Genomic DNA, 23,458 nt, shown 5'->3' with positions numbered 1-23,458 from the left:
CAGGGGATTGTATTCGAAACACACTAGCTAATATAACAAAAACAGTAGCTAAAGCCTTCATATCAGTGTTTCACCAGCTTTGGAGCCCAGGCAAAAGAACTCTGCTAGATACACAAACACATTTCTTCCTATATGTCTGAAGAAAGGCTTAATGTTTAATAAGTGGAAGAGAAATCAATTTAATAGAAAAGAAGAACTTGGGGCATTCCCACACTAATGCCTTTTTTTTCAGAGTTCCAAATGCAAGCCTGTTGTGTAGTTATAAGCAGCAGCAATTATTGCCTGGATAGCATTGGAGCCTCTTGACTCTGGAGAAATGCGTAGGAGGCAGAGGAGCGATGCTGTAAGGAGTTTTGTGTACTTGTGACGCAACTTTGCATTAGTCTAAAGCAGGTGTGAGCTGTACCAATCTTGTTTTTAAAGATGTTGTTGGCTAGGTATATGATTTGCACAGCGCAAACTCAAGGAGGTGGTAACCAGGTATTTTTACAGTTCTGAACAAGGCTTCGTTAATTGTAAAGCTTAAAAAGTGCTTCAGGAGCTACAGGTGTCACCCTGTCTTCACTTTTATGGGGGCGGGTGTGAAAGTGGAAACGGATGCTGCGCATGCACACCACTAGTGAATGCACCCATCTCTAGGTAAAGAGTTGACAGCCAGCTGGCACCAGGCGCAAGGTACAAGAAAGGGAGGAACGACTATTTTAACAAAGAACACTACATCGAACAGCAGTACTTTCTGTGGCTGGCTAAGGAGACTCTCCTCCATTTTCAAGGCAGAGGAATGGGGAGTGCTGTAAAGCAAGCTAACAGATATACTCACTCTTTGGAGAAATCAGACCTCCATTCTAGACCATGAGGGCCACCCACATGCATGCTAGAAAGATGCTAGTGTCACGTGAGATCTGTACAGTTCACTCCATTTACCTTTGCTGTTACCGGAAGATGCAAAACTTTAACACAAGAGGCATCCTGTAGAGAGTGCCTTTCTCTTTCTCCCCTTGTCCATCCTTTCTACAGTCAAACACAATACTAGGCATCTCCTTGTTGTGACATAATGTCACATTCCAACTGTGAAAGTCTCCAAAAGGGAAGCCTGAGCTACCAACATTCTATTGTCAGCAACTACATTTATCTGAGCTGAGTAGTGTTGGAGAAACCTAAAGCCTTGCGTCCAGCGGAGCGTGATGTCTGGCTGCCTAAAGATCCCAACAGATGACATGGCACTTCTAGGGAAAGATCAGGAACTGTCCTGGGTGTCTACACTTAATCCTGCCACCCTGCAAGTTAGGAGGCATAGGAGGAAGCCTCCAGGGCAAACACAGAAGATGAGGACCCATATCTACCTCACATAAGGTAACCCTGAAGTGTGTTCTGAATCAGCTGAGGTTTTCAAGGCAGACCATCTCAAAGCTGGTCATTGAGGTACTTCAGCAGTTAGGTACTATGGAAAACTGGTACATTTAGCCTAAAGCTTCTCCTTTAGGCCATTCCTACACAGAAGGGCAGATACAACTAAGCAGACCACCAAAGTCTTCCTCCTGGATCTGCTATCCATGCTGAATCATTGCCTTCACTGAATTTTCATATAAATGCACTGATCTCCTCTGTGGGTGCTAACTCTGCTTAGAGCTGTAAGGCACAGCCAACATTGTGCTCAATCAGCACAACTGCTAACAAAAGAACTCCTTTCTTCATTCCCTCTGTGCACAAATCCTGCTTGCTGCTGCTCTCATGGCTTGCAAGGGCAGAGATGGGGACGGTGTGATGGAGAAAGAACAAAGTGGTTTGTCTCTGCTTACACAGGGCAGGAAGAGTAAAACTCTCAGGAGCACAGATAAATCTTCCCTTGCTTCAAGCTGTGCCACATGGTCCTTTGGGGTTTGGCTAAACAGAGCTGCTTTGATAAATGGTGCCCAGATTGTGGTGGTAGTTTGTTTTCTCTTCTTTTTTCCAGCCTTGTTTTCCTTTGGGTTGTGATGTATGGGCTCCCTCAGCCTGAGCCATGTCAGGGATGTCATACCACAGTAGAAGTAGCTCACAACTTTCTATCATTTTCTTTAATACTTCAGCAGAGATGCAGTTTTAAATATTTTCCTTTGGCTAGAAGCTTTCCTCAGAGAGGTTGGTGAATGTATTCATACTACAGACACTGATGAAATCAAGACAGTACTTCACATTCCATTTTGTATCTGATGACCTGTAGCACTAAATTAGCATGCTTAGTTTCATAATATCCAAGAGAATTATGATACAGTTACAGTTTCATAAGTGAGGGAACTGAGGTTCATTCCATTGCCTTTACCTGTGATTTAAACAGCAGTGGACCTCATGGTCTGAAAAGGGTCCCGTTAACTGGGCCATAGCCAAGAGGTTTTGAAAAGCTTTGGCAGGTTTCCTGACCTGCAAATTCTCAGTCTTAATCATGGGATACCATGTCATCAGTACAATGTATCTGCTTCTGTGCCAAGTTAAATAAAATGCAAATCAGAACCCCCTATGCCTTTCACATCTTCCACTCGGTTTTAATCATTTTTTAAAGCAGAGAAAACAAACAATTAAAACCAGTATTCTGTGTGTGGCTCTTTCATTCTGTGCCTTCACTCTGTGTGACTATCTCGTGATATTCTTTGTTGTTCAGCAATGCACTGCTAGACAGTTTACGTCTGTAAATAATACTGCTCCCATTACATGGTGGGCATCCTAGAAACTTTCCTTCTGTACTTACACATATACTTCATTTTAATCGGAAATGTGCCAGTTCAGAGACCCAGTAAATATTTTTAAGACTAAGTCAGGATAAACTGCAGCCTGATAAGCGTGACAAGGATGAATGGGTTATTTTGTATTGCTCTATAACTTCCATAAGGGTAGATCCCTGGGGTATGATCAGTCAGTGAAAGAATGTTTCGAAAACGTAGTGTATATCCTCATGCCTGTGAGGATGTCTGTGGCAAACCTGACAGAACTAGAATTCAACTCACGCATTTTATGCAAAGCTAAACTGAATTAATCTATCTCCAAAGCATATTAAAAGCAGATGTCATTTTTTTTTCTTATTCTACATTCCACAAGAAGATTTAAAAAATGAGGGGCTCTACTCCATTGGTGTAGCTTCCTACAACTGCTCATTCATTTCTCTGTATGTAGTGTACTCCTGATGCTCTAAAATCAAACATATGACATGAACAAAGGTGACTGAGTAAAAGACCTCTTAAGTCAGCTCATGAGTCATCAAAGAAAGCTCATTTCACATCATATGGGGCCTTCTTAACATGGAGGCTTGAGTCCCAAGAAGAGAAGAGCAGAAAATAGGCTCCAGTACTCTCTTGCCTCTTCAGACTGTGAGATCCAGCAGCAGATCCAAAATTTGTCTCACCTCTTTGGTGTGAAAATGCAGCCTTTGCAAATCACTAGGCCCACACTGGAATAGGTGATGTGGGAGATTTTGCCTAATGTACACGTCTGCAGCATTAGGAAGATGACTACACAACAAGTTTCATGTATAAAATATTCTGCTGAACAGTTAGTAGCATGGCCTCTCCCAGGCCTAGATCTTCTCTTTCTTATCTGCTGTACCAAGCCTGGCCCAGCACCCCTGGCTGTTGCTCGTTTTCCAGAGGCACTTGGTGTTTCTCACTCTGTTTCTCATTCGCATTCTGGTGGGATGCTTTGGCTCTGTGCCCCACTGAATTCAAACAGCAGCATATGACATTGCTGCTAACACACAAGAGGCTGGTGCAGTGGCTGGATCAAAGCTAGGACAGGTAGACATTGTGGGAAAAGGCTTTATATATTTCCCTTCTGCACTACCTCCTGTGCCCTATTTCTGCCCTCAAAAGAAGGGCAAGTGCCAGATGCTGGGGATTTACTACCATTTTGCTTTGTGATGCAAAATATGCTGTAGTGTTTTGGATTCCCTTTCTCTGCCTAGTTCTACTTGTTACATCCCTGAGGTTTCCTTGTACTCCCAATTGCTGACTTAAAAATATCACAATGTAAATAGCTTTAGAGCATTGATCTTTGATACTGTTACTTTCAGTACCTGGAACTTTATTTAGAGGAAAGAGAACAATTTTTAGTAAACAGCCATGACAGAAATCTGCCCCCTACAGTGCCTGCCCCTAGATGAAAACTCTGATGTTGTAATGTAGTTAGGGATCTGATGCATGCGAACAGATTGTATGACTTCAATTTATTGGACTTCACTGTTCTGCTGCTTAAATATTCTCATGGAGCAACTGCGTAGAGTTGAGCTGGCTTCCAAGGATCGCGATGCAAAAATTGAGATGAAGTGAGGGGGACTTCGAGTGATCAGGGACTTGATTCATTGTTGGGGGAGGCACTAACATAACTAAACATCCAAATAAATGAGAGTGAGGGTGCACCGGTGAGAGTATGCAGTCTGACTGCGTGTCCTTGTTCTCCAAGGTTTTCCATGCTGAGCCTGGAGTTCGACTACATGTGCCAGTATGACTATGTGGAGGTCCGTGATGGGGACAATTTGGACAGCCGAATAATTAAGAAATTCTGTGGAAATGAGAGGCTACCTCCCATTCGAAGCACTGGATCTTCACTCCATGTCCTCTTCCAGTCTGATGGATCCAAGAACTTTGATGGATTTGACGCTGTTTTTGAAGAAATTACAGGTAAAATAATCCAAAAGTGGAACATGCCACTCATTCTCACTAATTCAATTTCACTAATCTCTCTCCCTGTTTTGCTTCATTAAAAACTTTCATGCTGTGTTGCCAACAGCAACTTCCACAAAGTCAGCGCAGGGAAGATTCAAAAGCCTCAGATGGCATGGGAATGTGAGGCTCTTCTAACAAAGACTGAATTCCTTCTACCTGCTGGAAGAACAAGCACATCAGCTAGCAAAGAAAAGCTGCTGTTTTGTGAGACTTCCCTGTTTGAATCTGAGAACTAAGAGTACAGAAGGAAAGAGGGAAGGGGCATGTGTATGTGCAACTGCAGAATTGCTCAGTGCTGTGTGCAGGAGCAGAGTCACTATCTCAGTTAGCAAAAACCTAATGCAAAGCCTCATAATTAGCTCAGTGAAAATGCCCCAACATGATGCTTATGTTGGCTCATGTATCATACCATTAAGGCTTAAAAAAAACAAGCGTGCACGAAGGACAGATTATTTGCTTTAAGAAAAAAAAAAAGAGGCATTTCCCATTCTGTGATGAGCTCAGTGTTATGAATGACAGAAGCAGGGCTCCAGGATTCCTGTGTTTTTGTTAGTACTCAGTGATTGAGTTCCCCCACACTTCTTTCCGTCATTTCTTTCTGGCTGCAAAATAACATTGAAAGTGTAGCTGGCTTCTCATTTTACCATTGCACTTGCAGCAGCCTCTACAGTCTTCCTGGATCTTCCTTGTTTAGCTACGCAGTGAATTTTGGTGAAATCTATTCACACTATTCCTGGCAGAGAAGGCTGACCAGAGTGTGCTGCTTTGCCATATATAAACCCTGCAGGATCTATGACATATCATAATTTGCCTTCCACACACCCTCGTGACCCACATTTCATGAGGTCATCCATATCTGGCTAGGGAAGTCTAGTTAGTTTATATAATCCTCATACAAATGCACAAACCTACAGCGGATCAACTGTTAACAGCGATCAGGGGTGCAGCCAGCAATCTGAAATGTCCATACCACTGGATGCAGTGCCTGTGCCATTTCTTAGCCTGCCCTGGTCTTCAGATGTTACCTTTAGTACCTGTTAGTAACATAGCAGGAGCAGTTAGCTATTAGATAGTTCTCCTGGGCTTGCACCAGAAGAGTTGATATAGAACAAATGAATACGGTGTGGGCTATATTGCATAAGGGCTGCCCACACTCAAGGAACTAACATTTTCCATATGGTGCAAGCTGAACTGATTCTGTTTTCTCCGCCCAGCAGGGAACACTTGGTATTCAAATACTGTTGAGCACTTTATTTCTGCCCCATTTTTAGTGGTAATTATTCTGTGGCTGGGTGGCTGCAAGCGTGTTATTCCTCACAGAGCACATTGGAAAGGGCTTCTCAGAGTTTGTGAGGAGGTCTTACTGTGCACTTTGTTATGAGGCTGTAGCTGCAGTGAAAAGCTTTTAAAACACTCACAGTATCTTTTTATGTGAAGCATTAACCTGGCCAGCAGGACACTTTAGAGGACGAATACGGTGTGCACAGGGCAGTGCAGAATTGAAAGCGGGGGCAGCACAGGATGGAAAGGTCTGGCAGCATGTTGCAAGATGAATCGTTTCCCTGAAATTTCCATCTGTGCACAGCACTGTGGAAAAGCCAAGGTCCCTGCAACAGACAGCACAGGGCTTGCTAGAGCAATTGCCTGTGCTGAGGTGAGAGCAGCAGCAGCACTTGTGCTTACAGGATGTTGACCAGGCCACATTTACCTGATGTCCCCAGCACCTTAGTAGTATAATGGAGAGGACTCAAGTGTCTTGTGCTGTCAGAACTGAATTCCTTCCCTTTCTGTCTTCCCTTCGTCTGAGCTCTGTGCTGGCTTATAAGTCATAGCTTGCTGAAGCAGTGACACTGGTTGTACAGAGGTCACTGGTTCAACTGCCAGAAAAGTTTTGACACGCAAAATAAGCTGCAATGCCTATATGCCTTTTAGGAAAGGTCACTGCACGTGTAGTTATTAAAGGGCAAAACCACACAACCTGCTGCGCTGCCTGGTCTGGAAGCAGGTGTTAGGTCCCATCCCTTGCCAAGTGTATAATGAGAACCAGTAATTGGCATGAGTGACTAGAAGTCACTCAGCAGACTTCAGATGAGAAGGATGAGGACCAGATGGGGAGGCATCAGGGTCTCCTAGGGATTAGACATATGCTGGATCTAGTTAGATGAAAGCCTGTTATTGAGTTTCCATAACACTTTAGTGTCTGTAGCCCCAAGCTAGTGATCTTTGACACAACATAGGGGCTTTAACCTTTTGTAGTACCGTCCCATTTTGTTCAACCGAAACCAGGAAATCAAGGCTCCTTTAAAAAGAAAAATATTTAGTGCTTTTGAGTATCAGGCATTTTCAAGGACAGCATCTGGCACTTATCCTCATTCACATGACATTCTTACTTTTACAAAATCATGAGACAAAGCCGGGCCAAGGACAAAGCTGAAAGCTCACTGGCTTTGAATCACTGACTACAAAATATCAGTCTGTACAGGCTCTTCTGCTTCTCCTTCCCTTTCTCAGTGGTATTTTATGTTAGCTGGATACAGTACAATTGCCACATATCTATTTCTTTTAACGAATGAATTACTGTCCTTAGTGAGACCTTCATCTTCAGTGAGACCTGGAAGATTGCCCAGCCATATATGAATTGCTGTTACATCACCACATGAAATCTCCAGAGAAATCCATATATGGCATTATATATTTCTTGTCTCTTGCCATGTGGATATAAGAGACTCAAAGATTACGCTTCAAGTGAAGTCTTTGCAAGGAAAACTGCTGATTCTGATATCTGTCGTTCTGGACTGAGCAGAGAGAATGATTTAAATGTGATAATACACAACCTCACCATAGGGCCCCCAGGGCTCATGATTGCAACACTCAACAGCTGGTACAAAGATTCATATTTCTGTTACAACCGAAGTAATCAGTCTACTTAATGTGGAAGGACAAAGATGATCTGTAAATGAATTAGAATGCAGACCTTTCTAGCAATTATGATTTCAAAGTTTAGTCTGCAAGATATCAACCATGCTTGGATGACTCTTTAAGAAGGCAAGGAATATGTTTTGTAGTAAATGATGTGAGCTGAAACTGAACTCAACTTCTGGTAGAGATCTGGATATGAACTTTGCTGCAGAGTCTTGTTTTGTTAAGATGGACTTGAAGCAGGGCATCAGATCCTGAACGCCTCAGGTGCTGAAGTTACTTGAATCTTAAACTAGATCTAAATCTTGAGATTTTGGCTCTACTTTCTGTCTGCCAAAATGCACACTCAGTTCGGAAAATAATGTAAGTGGAAATGATTTCTTTGTATTTTTAAGAGTAAATTATGTTCTACTCATCCATCTCCCCTTAGAGCAGGCACAAAAAAAAAAGTGTGTGTGTTATTGCACGGTGGAATTTGCTGATATTAAAAGGCACAATTAACATTCTGACATTATTTTATGCTCGTATGTACAGTTTTATGTGTATCACTGCTAGATTTGGGGTGTGCAAGAGCTTCCCCACTAGACTTGGGGTCATCATGACCATTCAGAGATTCCTGAACCCAACGTCACAGAAGTGTTCCTTAGGGCCAAAGCAACTTCCAAAGTCTGGGATGACAAGATCCGAGACCCAGAAAAACCCACCAGAACCATGAATCTCAGAATTTATCCCTAAACTCTGGGATGAATGGCAGGAGAAATGTAGGCTGATATTAAACTTTTTTAATTTAGGCTAAGCTCTAAACACTGTTGGAGTTTGTTGTAAATTATTTTTCTTCCACAAACCTTTCTCACCACTTGACTACAGTTAAAGGAAAATGGTAAGAGTAAGTGATGAATGCTGGGAAAAGAACTGCCCATCCCTGTAAGATCCCCTCTCCAGTAAGTAACAAAGAAGAGCAGAAAGCATGCATTAGGCTCTTTATTGAGTCTTCCTAACTTTTAACAAGAATATGTAATTTACCCCAAGACACAACCGTCATAAGGAAAAATAGAGAGGATCCCCATCCTATGAGAGACCATGAATGTTCTTGCTTTTCTTTCATAGCTTGTTCTTCATCTCCATGTCTTCATGATGGAACATGCATTCTAGACAAAAGCAGTACCTACAAATGTGCCTGTCTGGCTGGCTATACAGGGAATCGCTGCGAAAACTGTGAGTACTGGCACTGTGTTTATGACCAGCCCCAGGGTTGTCACTGATGCAGGCCATTAGTTGTTAGGACTGTCATTGATGTGTAGGCTAGGTCATTCATAGTGCCAGAGAATGCACTGAGCTTCTTGTGGCATTTTTTTAAGAGACATTGCTTGCAGTTTATGAAGATTTATGGAGCTTTATATCTATGCGTAAAAAGGTAAAACAGAATTGGAGGTGGGAAACAGCACACAAGAAACCTTGAAATGAGCTAGCCTTATCAGACAGATATATACATGCCTGCTATTTTCCACTGTGTAGATCAGCTGTTCTCATCTATAAGCACATACCCCAGCTGAGCCCTGCGTTTGATGCTCTAGCCAGACCCAGTCCTAGGAAGTTTGTCTTCCCTCACAGCCAGCTGAAAGGTAGAGTTCTGGCACCAAAAATGACAGAGACTTGGGATCAAAGCAAATTAAAAAGGGTAGGTTCTGTCCATATCTGTGTTGGTGGTCCTCACTGTACATATAGTCATACAACTGGTTTTGTCCTGCCAAGCGAATTGTAAAATAACTGAGTTCAAATGAGTTCAAGTCAATTGTCTGTTCTAGTGATTTAATTTGTCGTGCTTGAGCAAATGTCTTCATCTAACAGGGTTTGAAAGAGCAAGAAGGAGTAAGAATTGTGCAATATATGCTATGATAAAGGCTATATAATCTCTACTAGCTGAAAGGAGCGTTGTGCCATATTTAAAGTCACTGGCTAGAGCTAGAGCTGAACTTGAAGGATTTCAGTTATACTAGTGATATCCACTTGGGATCATATTTGGCCCAAGACAGAAAGCATGGCTTACTGTGCCCTGCTGTGGCATTACTTTGGCTGTGAGGCACACAACGCCTCGCCTGCTTCCAGAGTTTTTAGTTCTATGTCAGAGCAGCCAGTATACATCAAACCTCACTACTTCAAAATTTTTCCCCACACATGCCACTGTCAAGAGTGGATTTCTCTCCTGGAATTGCTTTTACTTCATCAGGGGAGTTAAATCATAGTGACATGGTGCCTCCTTGTGTGGATCATTTTGAGATAAGAGACCTTTCGATATCTACAGATCCAGAAGTAACTCATAAGACTTTTCTCTCTGCAGACCAGAAGAGAGGTAGTTTCACATTTTCTATAAACCTGAAAAGGTTTTGATTCTGAACAGCATGCCACATTCTGCCAGATTGCACAGATTCCTGGTATGTTTTCTGTAGGGAAGGGGTTGCTGAAAACTGAGGGTTCCTGACCTCAGGGCCAATGTGGCTGGCTCTTCTGCTAACAGCCTCTTTCCTGTGAGTCGTTGTTTAGCAGGTCATTTAGGGACTGGAAACTCCCGAGCTCTTTGCAACTGCTCAGTGAGATTAGTTCCGTTCCTGTCTTTAGGAGAGAGTTAAAAGAAAAAAGATTCCTGTTTGGTTCAGAACCAACCTAAATTTCAAAGTAATTAAATTTCCAGCAAACCTCAACCGTAGTTTTGGCAGACTCTGCACTACAGTCAAGGCAAGAAATGAAGCTCACAATCTTTTACTACTTTTCTTTTGTAATTCCAGTGTAGAAACGTCACCCATCCAGCACTCAGCAAACAGGGGAGGTAGTTGAAAAACCATAGGATGAGACTTCTGTCTTATGGTAAACTATGAAGGTTGTAGGTAGTAACAGAATGAAAGAGAGGAGAGACTTAAAAATATATACAGTAATATTTTTAACTTGACAGGAATCCTCTGGTTTGATTTGTGAAAGAACAGTTCAGGTGGATAAAATATTGTTACTTCATGATGTTTGCAGCTGTATGATTGCCTTTTGCTTGTGCTAGAAAACATTTTTTTTTTCTGGCACTATATTGCTGCCTTTCATAACATCAATAAAGGTTGACTGTTTTTCTTGTATATGAATAGCAAACCTCACAGTGGGAAAACATCACGGCAAATCTCTGTTCCCTCTGGCTTCAAAGAAGTTTTTTCCTAAGATATTTCCTTCAGTTTTGCCAAAACGTATGCTAAGTATTTTCCAGTGTATCGAGGCGGGGGGAAGGCAGAAAATTAAAGTTTGATTTGTTTTTTTAAGAGCAAAAGGAAGAACTGGAAAAAATATCTGTGGCTGTAATTCTTTTAAAATTAGTCATGTAGTTTCCTGAAAAGCATTGCAGTTTAAATGTTAAAGGGAGATCATGTCATGCTCAGAATCTTTCTGTCTGTTAGGTCTTGCAGCAACAGAGCTGTCTTGTGAGGTGGAGCCAAGGGAAATAAACTCATTTCTTCAGAAAACAATCATAAAATGGTCACTTTTGGAATACTGAATATGACTTTGGATGCCATGAGATGGATTCTTCCAGGCTGGTTTTCTTGGAGCAAGTCAGGTGCAATCCCATTAAAGTCAATGGATTTATGTTGATGAAAAATAGGTGTAAGAGAGAAAAAAAATAGAGCCCCTTAATGTTAAGTGCATGTAGAAGATTTGAGGCAGTGCAACAGAAGGTACTAAGAGAGATAAGAGGGTTTTAAAGAAATCCAGAGGACATACTTCAGAGGAAGGGAGACTGTGGGATTATCTCATTGAGGAATAAGTTAAGGCCAAATTAAACAAATTCAGCAATGGACATTTCATGACAAAATCAGAAATCTAAGTACCTCACCATGTCTTTATGTCTGTTACCAAGTTTAGTTTTGAAGATGTGGGAATCATTGTTGCAATTATGGAAATCACCTTAATGAGATAAACCACAAGGAACTTATTTTTTCCACTGTTAACTAAATTCTATCTATTTAAAAGGATGATCAACATTGGTCAAGCTGCTTTCCTGGGGTAATATTCAACCCTGATTGCTCTGTCAGTTACAATTTGCAATATTAATAAAATAATTAAAGGCTCAGGTGGCTTATAACTAGCAGTCTCTTTTCTCTTCTTCTGTGGCAGCCAGGAAATTGTCTTTTTGTTCACAATTTGAGGGGCTAAATATAGTGATTTAAAAGGCTTCAACAGCATGAAGTGAAATGCAGGCATGTATCTCTCTAACAGCTGTTAAAATTTCAATCAGCCAGTTTCAGGGCAAGAAATATTTTATCTAACTATGTCTCATTTCACTCCGGAGATTTTTTTTTTTTTTCAAAAATAAAACTATTAAAAATTGTAAAACAAATGCTAACCAATAGAGTGAGATCTTTCCTTCTTTCTTCTACCCTAAAATCCAGTAAAGACATGTCCTCGAGACCAGGAAAAAATACATTCTTATACACAAGCATGCTTTGTTATGATGATACAAGTAGAGAATGAGTAAGAAGAGAAAACTAATTCCTATTTTAAATACTTGGGCTTCCTTCTGATCTTAAACTGAATTTCCAGTTTACTTGCATACCCCTCCTAGTCACCCCTTAGCCATACTGACATAAGTGAGGTCAAACTCAGGCTTTTCTGTCTGACCTTTATGGGGTTTAATGCAAATAATCCTGCAATCAAAGGCATTAAAAAAAAACCAAAACAGATCATCTTTCTCTTAGCCTGCAATACCCTGAAACAGAGCAGCAACTTCCTCAAAAGATGGCACATCTGGGAAAAAGTAACAAGCTGACTAGTGGCCTCATCCTGGTGCTCTGCATGCTAAAAAGCGTCCACTCAGGTGTCAGACTGTCCATGACTCTGCACAGTGTGGCAACTACTGGTTCAACTCAAACTAGGAAAAGTCTTTTCCAAATCTCAGTGTTGAGTTTGCCTGCTGAAGATGCGGCTGTAGAGAGGTAGTGCTGCTGGCACCCAGTGGCAAATGCTCTCCCGCTTTGCTTGTCCTCCTCCTAGGACGGGGTGTTCTGACTCAAGAGTGCTCCCAGGGCTTGCTGGCCCCAAAGCAAAAGACCTTGACCTCATCTTGCCCTGATATTTCCTGTTACCTTTATTTCAAACAAAGCCAGGCGAACTACAGTTCCTACGCAAATAAGAGGAACTCGGGCTGAATGGGGAATTCGGGGCTCAGATCCGATTTCCATTTTTATTCTGTTTCTCGCTCCTGTCTGCCAAGAAGAAGAGGTTTGTTCTGCATCCTAATGAAGGGTCTAATCCAACTGACTAAGCTGTATAAACTAACTCCTTGCTGTAGCCTTTGATGTTGCTAGGGCTGGCCTTACTATGTTCCAACAGACCTTTGAATATAGCTTTCAGGCCCTTCCCCGCTGCTGATACAATCCCCTTCCATCCTTCTTGGCCCCACACAACTGTGACTTGGGCTGGTTCTTAGGGATACCCTCACCCTTAACAGACCAACTGACTGATATTTAAAATAAAGAGAAAGCATTAACACTCCCCACCCCTTGCCTTGTTCTGCTATGGCAGAAATGAGGCCAGCTGTCAGTGCTTGGTGCAGGCTAGACAGAGTTTTAATCCCAGCAGAGTCTAGGATGAGGCACCAGGGAAAGGGTCTCGGTATTAAACCTAGTTTTCTTCCCTAACCATGGACGTGTAATGCAGAGTCTTCTAAGGTAACATCTGGATTTTTTTTTAAATTTTGTCAGAAAGATTCACAATAATAGGTTTCAAGGAGTGCCATAACCACTGTCTATAATTACTGGTATATATTGTGCCATTTACAGCCAATGTATGTTAGACCATGCCTACACTGCATGATTGCAGTGGAGAACTTCAGGTATAACCAAATGCCTCCAAGCCCTTTCTTGCCACTCTGACCTGAAAATCAGTCCTATTTCAGTTAAGGAAGGTATTCCAAAAATAAATATGACTCTTAATTTCCCTGCTCGTAGCCCTACCATTGGTCTTTTTGGTTGTTTGTTGGGTTTTGCTTATTTTTTTCAGTGGAAAGTAGCTTATTACAGCTTCTTTAAAGGGACAGAGTTCTTCTCCACTTGTGTCAAGGTGGCTTTTTTGGTGGCTATGTCAAAGAGAAGAGATTAATGCCACTCTTTCTCTATCTTGTTACTACTGTCACAGAATCATAGAATGGTTTGGGTTGGAAGAGACCTTAAAGATCACCTAGTTCCAACCCCCCTGCCATAGGCAGGGACACCTTCCCCTAGATCAGGTTGCTCAAAGCCTCATGAAACCTGGCCTTGAACACTGCCAGGAATGGGGCAGCCACAACTTCTCTCAGCAACCTGTTCCAGTGCTTCACCACACTCACAGTGAAGAATTTCTTCCTTAGATCTAATCTAAGTCTACCCTCTTTCAGTTTAAAGCCATTGCCCCTTGTCCTATCACTACACACCCTTGCAGAAGGTCCCTCTCCAGCTTTCTTGTAGGCTCCCTTTAGGTACTGGAAGATTGCTCCAAGATCACCCTGGAGCTTTCTCTTCTCCAGGCTGAACAGCCCCAACTCTCTCAGCCTGTCTTCATGGAAGAGATGCTGTAGTCCTCTCATCATCTTTGTGGCCTTCTTCTGGACCCGCTCCAACCCATGTCCTTCTTATGTTGGGGACTCCAGAGCTGAATGCAGTATTCCAGGTGGAGTCTCATGACAGCAGAGCAGAGGGGCAGAATCACCTCCCTTGACCTGCTGGCCATGCTTCTTTTATAGAATCATAGAATCATAGAATGGTTAAGGTTGGAAGGGACCTCAACGATCATCTAGTTCCAACCCCCCTGCCATGGGCAGGGAAATCCTCCACTACACCAGGTTGCCCAAAGCCTCATCCAACCTGGCCTTGAACACCTCCAGGGATGGGGCATCCACAACTACTCTGGACAACCTGTTCCAGTACCTCACCACCCTCAATGCAAAGTTGAACACAGAGCTGAACACAGTATTCCAGGTGGGGTCTCACGAGAGCTGAGTAGAGGGGCAGAATCACTTCCCTCGACCTGCTGGCCACGCTCCTTTTGATACAGCCCAGGATACGATTTGCTTTCTGGGCTGCCAGCGCACATTGCCGGCTCATGTTGAGCTTCTCATCCACCAGCACTCCCAAGTCCTTTTCCTCCAGGCTGCTCTCAATCCATTCTCCGCCCAGCCTATACTTGTGCATGGGATTGCCCCAACCCACGTGCGGGACCTTGCACTTGGCCTTGTTGAACTTCATTTGGATCTCACAGGCCCATTTCTCCAGCCTGTCAAGGTCCCTCTGGATGGCATCCCTTCCCTCCAGCGTGTCCACAACACCACACAACTTGGTGTCATCTGCAAACTTGCTGAGGGTGCACTCAATCCCACTGTCCATGTCTCCAACAAAGATGTTAAATAGCACTGGTCCCAGTACTGACCCCTGAGGAACACCACTCGTCACTGGCCTCCACGCGGACATTGAACCGTTGACCACAACTCTTTGAGAGCGACCATCCAGCCAATTCCTTATCCACTGAGTGGTCCATCCATCAAAACCACGTCTTTCCAGTTTAGAGATAAGGATGTTGTGTGGGACAGTATCAAATGCTTTGGATAAGTCCAGGTAGACAATGTCAGTTGCTCTTCCCCTATCCATCAATGCTGTAACCTCATCATAGAAGGCCACCAAATTAGTCGGGCAGGATTTGCCCTTAGTGAAGCCATGTTGACTGTCACCAATCACCTCCTTGTTTTCTATGTGCCTTAGCATAGTCGCCAGGAGGATCTGCTCCATGATCTTGCCGGGCACAGAGGTGAGACTGACTGGCCTGTAGTTCCCTGGGTCTTCTTTTTTCCCCTTTTTAAAGATGGGGGCTATGTTTCCCTTTTCCAGTCATTGGGAGCTTCGCCAGATTGCCATGACTTCTGAAATATGATGGATAGTGGCTTAGCAACTTCATCAGCCAGTTCTCTCAGGACCCGCGGATGCACCTTGTCTGGTCCCATGGACTTGTCCACCTTCAGGTTCTTTAGATGGTCTTGAACCTGATCTTCTCCTACAGTGGGCGGTTCTTCATTGTCCCAGTCCCTACCTTTGCCTTCTGTGGCTTGGGCTGTGCAAAGCCAGATAAGAGAATAGTACTGCAGTTCTCAGAAAGATTTTTAATAAGTCACCTTCAGAGTTCAGTTCTGGTGGGATAATGCCCTCTTTTGTTTGCCTGAGCTGATCAGAACATTGTGATGCTGGCTAGACATTTGCTTGGATGTCATCCTTGGTACCCCATTCTGACCCACAGCATACTCCTTTCCAGGAGAATCATGTGTTTACAAGGCAAGATCTGTATTGTGTAATGCCTAGTGCATGAATTTGAAGGGCTTGACTCAAAATGGAGGTAGAGATTTCTGCTCCCGGTTCTTGCTTCAGTATATTTTCTGGAAGTTTCTCGCTTGGTTAGAAGAATGCTGGAACTGTTCACACAGCAACTGCCAAACCATCGAACGTTATGTCTGGTGCTTTAAGGTAACCTAACATCGATTTTGGATTGTCTTAATTCACTGAGTGAAAACCTAAAGCTGTTCAGCTCCTGTTACACAAACAGCCAAGATGCCCATAGGAGGACAGAAACACCTAAGGGAAAAATGAGGTGGATGGCTGAAGATGGAAATTGCTACAAACATCTGAAGCAAACACTAATCAGCCTGCAGAAAACTGGTTCCTAGGACTGCTCTTTCATTCAGCTCAGTCGATACAACTGTCAGACTGGGCAAGTCATGCAATCTCTGGGAGGAAGTTGCTCATACCATTTCGCAGTGTTTGATCTTATATTATATTTTTACAGTGTTTTGAAACTCCAGTGAGTAGTTGTTGCTGACAGCAAGGCTGAAATAGACAGGACGTCTGCTTCATTGACAGCTCCTCTTGTCCCTTTGTTATTTTCTCAGTGTCTATTAGGTAGTCATTTTTTTTTTAGTTTTTCAGAAAGTGAAACATGGGTAAAAAAACATGGTATTCTGCCCACAGCATAGCCCCAGGCATTGCTACAATCTAAATAAATCAGAAAGTCTTTGTTAACATCCAAGAATAAGCCTTCCATAGGAAAAGAGGTGTATTTCTAAACCACATTAAATGGATTCATAGGGAATCTCCACTCGCCTCACCCAAAAAAAATCCTGAGCTTTTTCCTCAGTCTACTAATGTGTCTTAGAGATAAAACAATCCACAGGATTTTCCCTGGTATGACTTGCTGTGTGGAAGGATGATTCAGTGTTGCAGGAGGACAGGTTGAACCAAGCTACATTCCAGGCATTCTTGCCACGCTGGATGGAACAAAGATATATTTCCCTGTCATTTAATTACTGAATCACTTAAGAAACTAAGTTTTCCTGACAAGTCGGCTCTAATGCATGGCATAAATCAGCTCTTCAGCACAGAAAACTGCATGCAGGCCAAAAAAAGGGTCTGCATCACTTGCACACTTTGGGCTCACCCCCACCTTTTGCAAAGGTCACAGGTGACAAGGAGCTGGTATACAGTTATAAATCGATGACAGAGATGTTTTCTGGCTCCTAGCTGAGGGGGAGATGTACCTTTTGGTTTCTCTGGAGCTAGAAGAAATGAGAGAAGATCCTGGAGCAGGTTATAAATTTGAGATCTCTGCCTCTAACCGCTACCTTACACACTTCCCTTTGTTGTGCTTGTGGGCATAATTTCACTCTCTTGGAGGCTGTTTGCTGCTGGTACAAAACACTGCCAAGACAGAATGGCCCCAAGTGGTAGGAATGATGGCAAAAACAACCAGGCAGTATCCCAATCGCTGTTTCTTATGGCTCCCATACTCCTCTTTGGTTTCTTCATGAGCTCAGGAACTGCATTTCACAACCAACCAAACTGCCCTGTGACTTTCGTAGTACGCTCGTGCTCCTTAGTTCCCTTCATTTTCTTTTTCCCTATGCTCTCATCTCAACACTTGGCAATTTCCGTCTCTTTTTCTTAAACAGGCAATGCCAGATATTCCTTTCTGTCTGAAATCCAGCTCAGATCACTGCAAAATGCCGAATAAACTGTTGTCATCTATGTTAGGGTGAATCTATACCATTAAATAGTGTTTTCCTGTTGCAGTTAATGCACATTCACAAACATTGTTTCAAAGCAATATGCATTTCTTTAGAATGTCTTTCTCATCCAGCATTGCCTGGGCTTGTCCCTGTTTAGCTGGAAAGCTGACATCTCCAAAATGAAACACCTCAAGATGATTTACTCTCCTTTGTGATTTGGTGTAATAATGAGCTTCTCTGTCGCCTTACAGTCTTCCCCCTGAGCAGATAATGCTCTTCTCTGCAGTGATGTTTTCCAAGGGACACATTGGAGAACTTACTCTAAATATTAATTCTTGCCACTGATAGAGAAAGTGAATGTTGAGGATCGTTAGGATTTCATTCAGTCCCGTGTCCCATGCACAAACAGGTTCAGTTGTATAATTAAATAGGCCATCCAAGCACCGGAAAGGTTGCATCCAGAGACACAGCTTTCTAAGGGCTGAGAACAATGCTGATAAAGATCAAATGGCTAATTGTAAGCAACAACCTCCAAATTGTCTCCGTATGAATAAATCACAGTGGGTGATCCAAGCATATTTTCACATGGTTACAGTCTCATTCACAGAAGCAAGGAGCTGGAAAACTTCAGGGGTGAGTTCCAATTGGCTGGAAGGAAATGAAAAGTTTTGGATTTCAGTAGGGATTGCGTCATAGTTTTATATAATTATTCCTAGCTGGTGGAACCACTGCAAAAGCAAAGGGGCCCAGAAAGCAGGACTGGAAATCTACTATCTCTAGTACTTGGGATTGGCTGATCAGCTGCTCTCGTTATGATTTCCTTTAACATTTCCAGACTTAATGTGAGGACTGGCAAAATGCAGCAAGAGGAGATTTGATCTTCTAGGACTCTTTCATGAAGCACAAATTAAGGCCAAAAATCTTTGTGGTGAATTATCTGACCCAGCATTTCTGCATGAGCTGTGGCTGGAGCTGGGCATGCAGCTGGCAGAATGTGTCCTGGGGCATCACAAGAGACACAAAGGAAGGTAGAGAGTTTCCTCTCTTTTGAAACACAAGTGAGTGAGGGCAGAGGTAGTTTATCCAAAATCCTCCCTTGCTAGCAACCTGAATGGAAACTACTGCAATGCAGAGGGGCACTTTTGAGGAATAATCCTTGTTACCCCTCCAGGACTTGTATTTGATACTGAAAGCCCGTTCCTAAGTGACATTTAGGCACTTATTTGCTCTTTTAGCTACTGAAATCACCATGACAGGGGCACCTTTGTGGAGATGGCTGTTAGTATCTTAGCCTTGCTGGCTAAAGTGCCTGTGATAATGTAGAGGTTGGAGGTACCTCTGAGACCCCCGCCTAAAGACTTACCCACTCATTGCTGAGTCTATGGTTACAGGCAGGACCAGGCAGAAGAGTGCTGCTTCTGTGTGTGGCTGTAGCTGTTCAGTGCATCCTTCTTCAAGGTCCAAGAGTCTCCATGTTTCAGAAAACACTGTCATCACTGTGAACACCTTTTTATCACAGTGGTTTCTGTGCCCTTTCCTATGCAGGACCTACTGCAGTGTTTGCATCTGTTCTCCACTTTGAGAGTCTTGCTTTAAAAAAAAATAATTTTCAACTGAAACCTTGGCACTCTTGGTTTTCTTTGTTCATTCCCTTCTAATTTCTGGTTGTAAAAGTTGCAACTGCACCCTTTTTTCACTTAAAGCACAGAACCCGTCAGTTCCAAAAAGTAAAAGTTCTGACAGGCAACAAAGAAGACAAACAAGCATGCTAGACATCACCAGCGCCCTCAGACATGGCCCGCGTAAACACATACCAGCCCTGGAAGGCGTGTCCTTCAGAGAGTCGTGACCAAGACCACCTGTCCTCCAAAGCAGTTCAGCTCCCAACAGTCTGTTCTTGCTGTGGGGGAGAATGATGGGCACAGAGCAAATCTAAGGCCATTGAGCCTCCTGCTCTCATTCACATCCAGTTCTTGCTAGGGTCTGGAGAACAGCTGGGCGTCTTGTCAGTGCGTGGCTTCCTAGTCAGCAGCGCTCTCCAGCGTAAGAGAGGTGGGAGGTTCAGGGAGGTGGTGGCAAGAAGGTTAATGTCCTTATGGTGGATCTGGCAGTGTTTGCTACCATTTATTCAGGAGAGCTTGAGCTGAGAGTTGATCTTCAGAGCAGCATCAGAAGATGACAGGCTCTTTCCTGAGTGTAAGTACCATCACTGTGAATTGAGCTCCTTGTAGGAACAAAGCCTGTGCTGAAACTATTGCAGGCTCAGGGAGTGTCAGCACTGTCACAGAGAGAAGGACATTGAAGCCACAACTTAACACAGCTTGCTCTATGAAGTGCTGCAAGACCTCATGAATCCAGTGTTGCTATCAGTAAACTTATGTGCCTATGATCTCAGCATGCAGAGAACCTTGAAGGCAGACAGGAGCCAGACAAGAACACTAGGACTCCTAAAGCATAAGTCTGGAGTAAGGGCTCCTGCCTCACAGTGTGTGTGACCTGATATATCGAGGTCTGCCAGCCCTGCACAGTGGAGAGTGCAGAGCTGCACTGCCTCAGGATGGCAGGATGGCCCGATGCCTTCCGATGGTGGAGAGCTATTTCATCAAATCTGTCGCCAGACTCATATGCTTGCTTGAAAGCCCTGGTTACTGCTTATGAGAAGAAATGAAAAAGCAGTTCTCCTGAGCACTCTGAGCCACGGCCTCCAGAAATCCCTCACCTCATTCTGTCGCTGAGGAAACAGCCAATCCAAAAACATTTTGACTGCCAATGTCTTTATGCTTTTGGCTAAAGTTAGTCTCCAGGAGCTTATGTGTTAGGCATTAACCATCTCTGGGCTGCTATGCCAAGCTGTAGAGGGACAATGTCTCAGGAGAGCCATCTGAGTTCTCTCCCAAATCAGTTCTGTTCTGCCAGCAAACCCTGTGAGAAACTGGGGCGTCCTCACCTTATGGATGCATGCTGGGAAGAGGAGGGATAAGTGTAGGAATAAATAGTGTCAGATATTTACATGGACTGACAAGGCTCATGGGCCAAGATTAGGAAATAAGCTCTGTTATGAGTGAAAACAAAAAAATTCTGTAAATCTGAATTCAGAAAAGCTCTTTAGTCATGGGGCTTTGCAAAGGGCATCACAATACTCAGCAGTAACTGCTGAGCTGTTTGCGGCTGGCTCCCTCCGTAACTCCTGTGCCACACCGAACTACCTGCTCCCATATGGCTCCACCACCTACAAACCACTGCTGCTGAGAATAGTGTGTGGATTCTATAACAGTATAATTATTTAATGCTGATTCCTGCACAAAGCCGGGTCAGTTTAAATGTAAACATAGTAAGAATATCAGGAGATGACAAGACTGACCCTAGCTCTGTCACTCACTCACTCACTGTTTGCCTTTGGGTAAATCACTTGATATCTTTGTGCTGTAGCTTCTCCAGAAGTAAAATGCAGACACTGATTTTATAAAAAACTTTGGAAATACAAAGATTATAATATTTAAGAACTGTTATATAATGATACTCAGGTAGTCAGGTAATCAGACTTGCCCTCTGTAAAACAAAGTTAAACCAAGAAAAAGAATTTGATCAAATCAAAGACTTGCAGGCCAAAAGTCAAACCTGATAGGATTTACCACTGTTGACTTTAGCATGCTTGGCCATAGGCAGCAACTGCAAATATCAGTAAGCTGCATGAAGTACATGTAGGTATAACTGGCTGGGAGTTTTCTGTTAGACTGGTTTCACAGCAGTATATTTTCAAAGAAATTTTTATTTTCTGCTAGAATTTTTTAAATTACTGTTTTCCTAATTAGAGAGAAAAAAAAAAATCACTGCCACATGTTCTGCATGTTATGCTTCCTCCAGCAGCAGCATCTTGGAGCTGTGATTTCTGGGGCTTCCAGGTTCTCTGGCTCCAGAGCTCTAGCCAGCCACTGCTATGGAGCCAGGAAACCCCAAAGCTCAGGATCCAAAATCCAGATACTGAGGTTCCCTACACAGTGTTTCTCTGGCTCAGAGGCTGCTGTGGCTTTTAGCAGCATGCTGGGTCATGATAGCATTCACTGGAGAAAAGAATGTAATTTAGGCTTTCTCCTGACAAAATGTCCTCTTTCTGAAGACAGTTATTTAAATTTCTTCAGTTTCAGTCTCTATCAGGCTTTCTATGACAGTCATTAGACTGGTTTGGCTAGGATGGTGGCATCCAGGGTTCCAAAGCAAGTCCATAGCGCTCTCGCTGCAGAAGACATATGCTAGGATTCGTAACAGCAGAACCTGCTCTACTCCTCTACTTGTTACCAAGTGCAGTTTCTGTGGCCATTTTCAGTGTTTGGCCTCCACTGAGCATGCCAGCTCACCTTATGCAAAAGCAGTATTACAAGTATTACAAAATGTTCCCCAGAGCCACTACTAAATATGCTACATACATTAGCACGTGTCAACCTGAAAGCCAGACTGACTTAGGAATATGCAACAAAAAAAAATTTCTTTGGCAGTCGCAGTATTAAAAAATCCTGCAAGCAAATTAAGAACAAAACTCCATACAATTACAAGCTCTTGCACCTAACATTTCAGAGGGGACAAAATGGAAATGTAAACTTTTTATTAGTACCAGCAATGAGAAATGAGATTTATTTCAGGCATGCGGAATATTATTGAAAGGTTGTGCAGAATTTAGAGATGATGTATGATATATATGAGAGAGTATATATTTTTGAACGAGGAAGTGGGTGAGAGGAAGGCAGCAGAAAAAAATGGTGTTCATTTGATGAAGGGACCCTAGGACAAAAGCAAATGATAATTCCATCAGGCAGGATTTGAAGGACATTGAAAAGAAAAAAGTGTAGCTCAAGAGATCATCTAATTTATCTCACTAGTGATAAAATGAGCATGAAAACTATTTCTAAATGGCAGATAATTCAAATCTGATGAATGTATCTTACAAGTAATTTAAACAGGAGAGGAATTTGCACTGTTATTATTAATAATGGAACATTTTACTTAAAAATTCAGGAACTTACTGTTCCTCTAGTCTAGTTTTTCTCAGATTGCGGAAAGTTGTCTGTGAAATGTGGAGCCATTTAAATGTTTAATATGGGACAGAAATATTGTTTTCTTTTTTTCAAGACACCAAAGTAAGAGGCAAGAAGGGTAATAAGTTTTATCAGGAATCTGTGAGTTTGTTATATAGACACTTGAGGCAGCTCTGGTTTTTATTCTCTAACAACTGGGCTGACACGGTCAAGCTTTTCTGCCAGAGATGCCTGTAGCCACCTTGTCTTACACTTTCCTACTTTGCTGTCTTATGAACTGTACAGAGCTGTATCAGGCCAAAACTCGCCTCAGACCCTACTAAAGTGACAAGGGTTACCTATATGCCTGTATAGATTAATTGTGAAATTTCCCAGCAACAACATTGTGTAGCAAAATACGGAAAAATTAAAACCATAAAAATCTCTGAGCTCATAAGGGGCTTGGAAGTGCCGCCCTGTTCTCTCCAAAGTCTGTTCCATTTTTTTTTTAGCTGGAGTTTCAATTTTCAAATGGTGAGACTCAGGTCATTTCCGCTCACATTCTACTAGGCCTTTTAAACATTGTCAAGGAGACTTAGAGAGTTTTGCTTGAGTAAGAATTCTCCTTAATTTTATCCTGCCTGAATATACATCTTTGTCTTCCTTTAAACATTTTACTATATCCTTTCTGATTTAGCTTTTAGATTATTGCAGGCTTTAGATTTGCATGACGATGGTGGTCATTCTTAGCTCTTAGTCACTCTCAAGATTGTATTTCCCTAACAGCAGTT

General features: G+C 42.7%; 1 protein-coding gene across 3 annotated transcripts in view; it reads left to right on the top strand.

Annotated features, from left to right (window-relative positions):
• The window catches only part of PAMR1 (peptidase domain containing associated with muscle regeneration 1), a 65,172-nt gene that overhangs the window by 24,724 nt on the left and 16,990 nt on the right, over window positions 1-23,458 (top strand). For 2 of the 3 annotated variants that reach the window (XM_086613513.1, XM_086613514.1), the window contains 2 exons: window positions 4,429-4,646; window positions 8,718-8,825. In XM_086613513.1, the coding sequence (XP_086469639.1) occupies window positions 4,429-4,646; window positions 8,718-8,825 (326 nt within the window). The remainder of the gene's footprint in view (window positions 1-4,428; window positions 4,647-8,717; window positions 8,826-23,458) is intronic. The other variant, XM_086613515.1, reaches the window with a different exon arrangement.

Source organism: Tauraco erythrolophus, chromosome 6, assembly GCF_009769465.1.
Source record: "Tauraco erythrolophus isolate bTauEry1 chromosome 6, bTauEry1.pri, whole genome shotgun sequence".
Taxonomy (NCBI): Eukaryota; Metazoa; Chordata; class Aves; order Musophagiformes; family Musophagidae; genus Tauraco; species Tauraco erythrolophus.
Note: the sequence above shows the minus strand (reverse complement) of the source record. Positions and strands in the feature narration are given on the sequence as shown.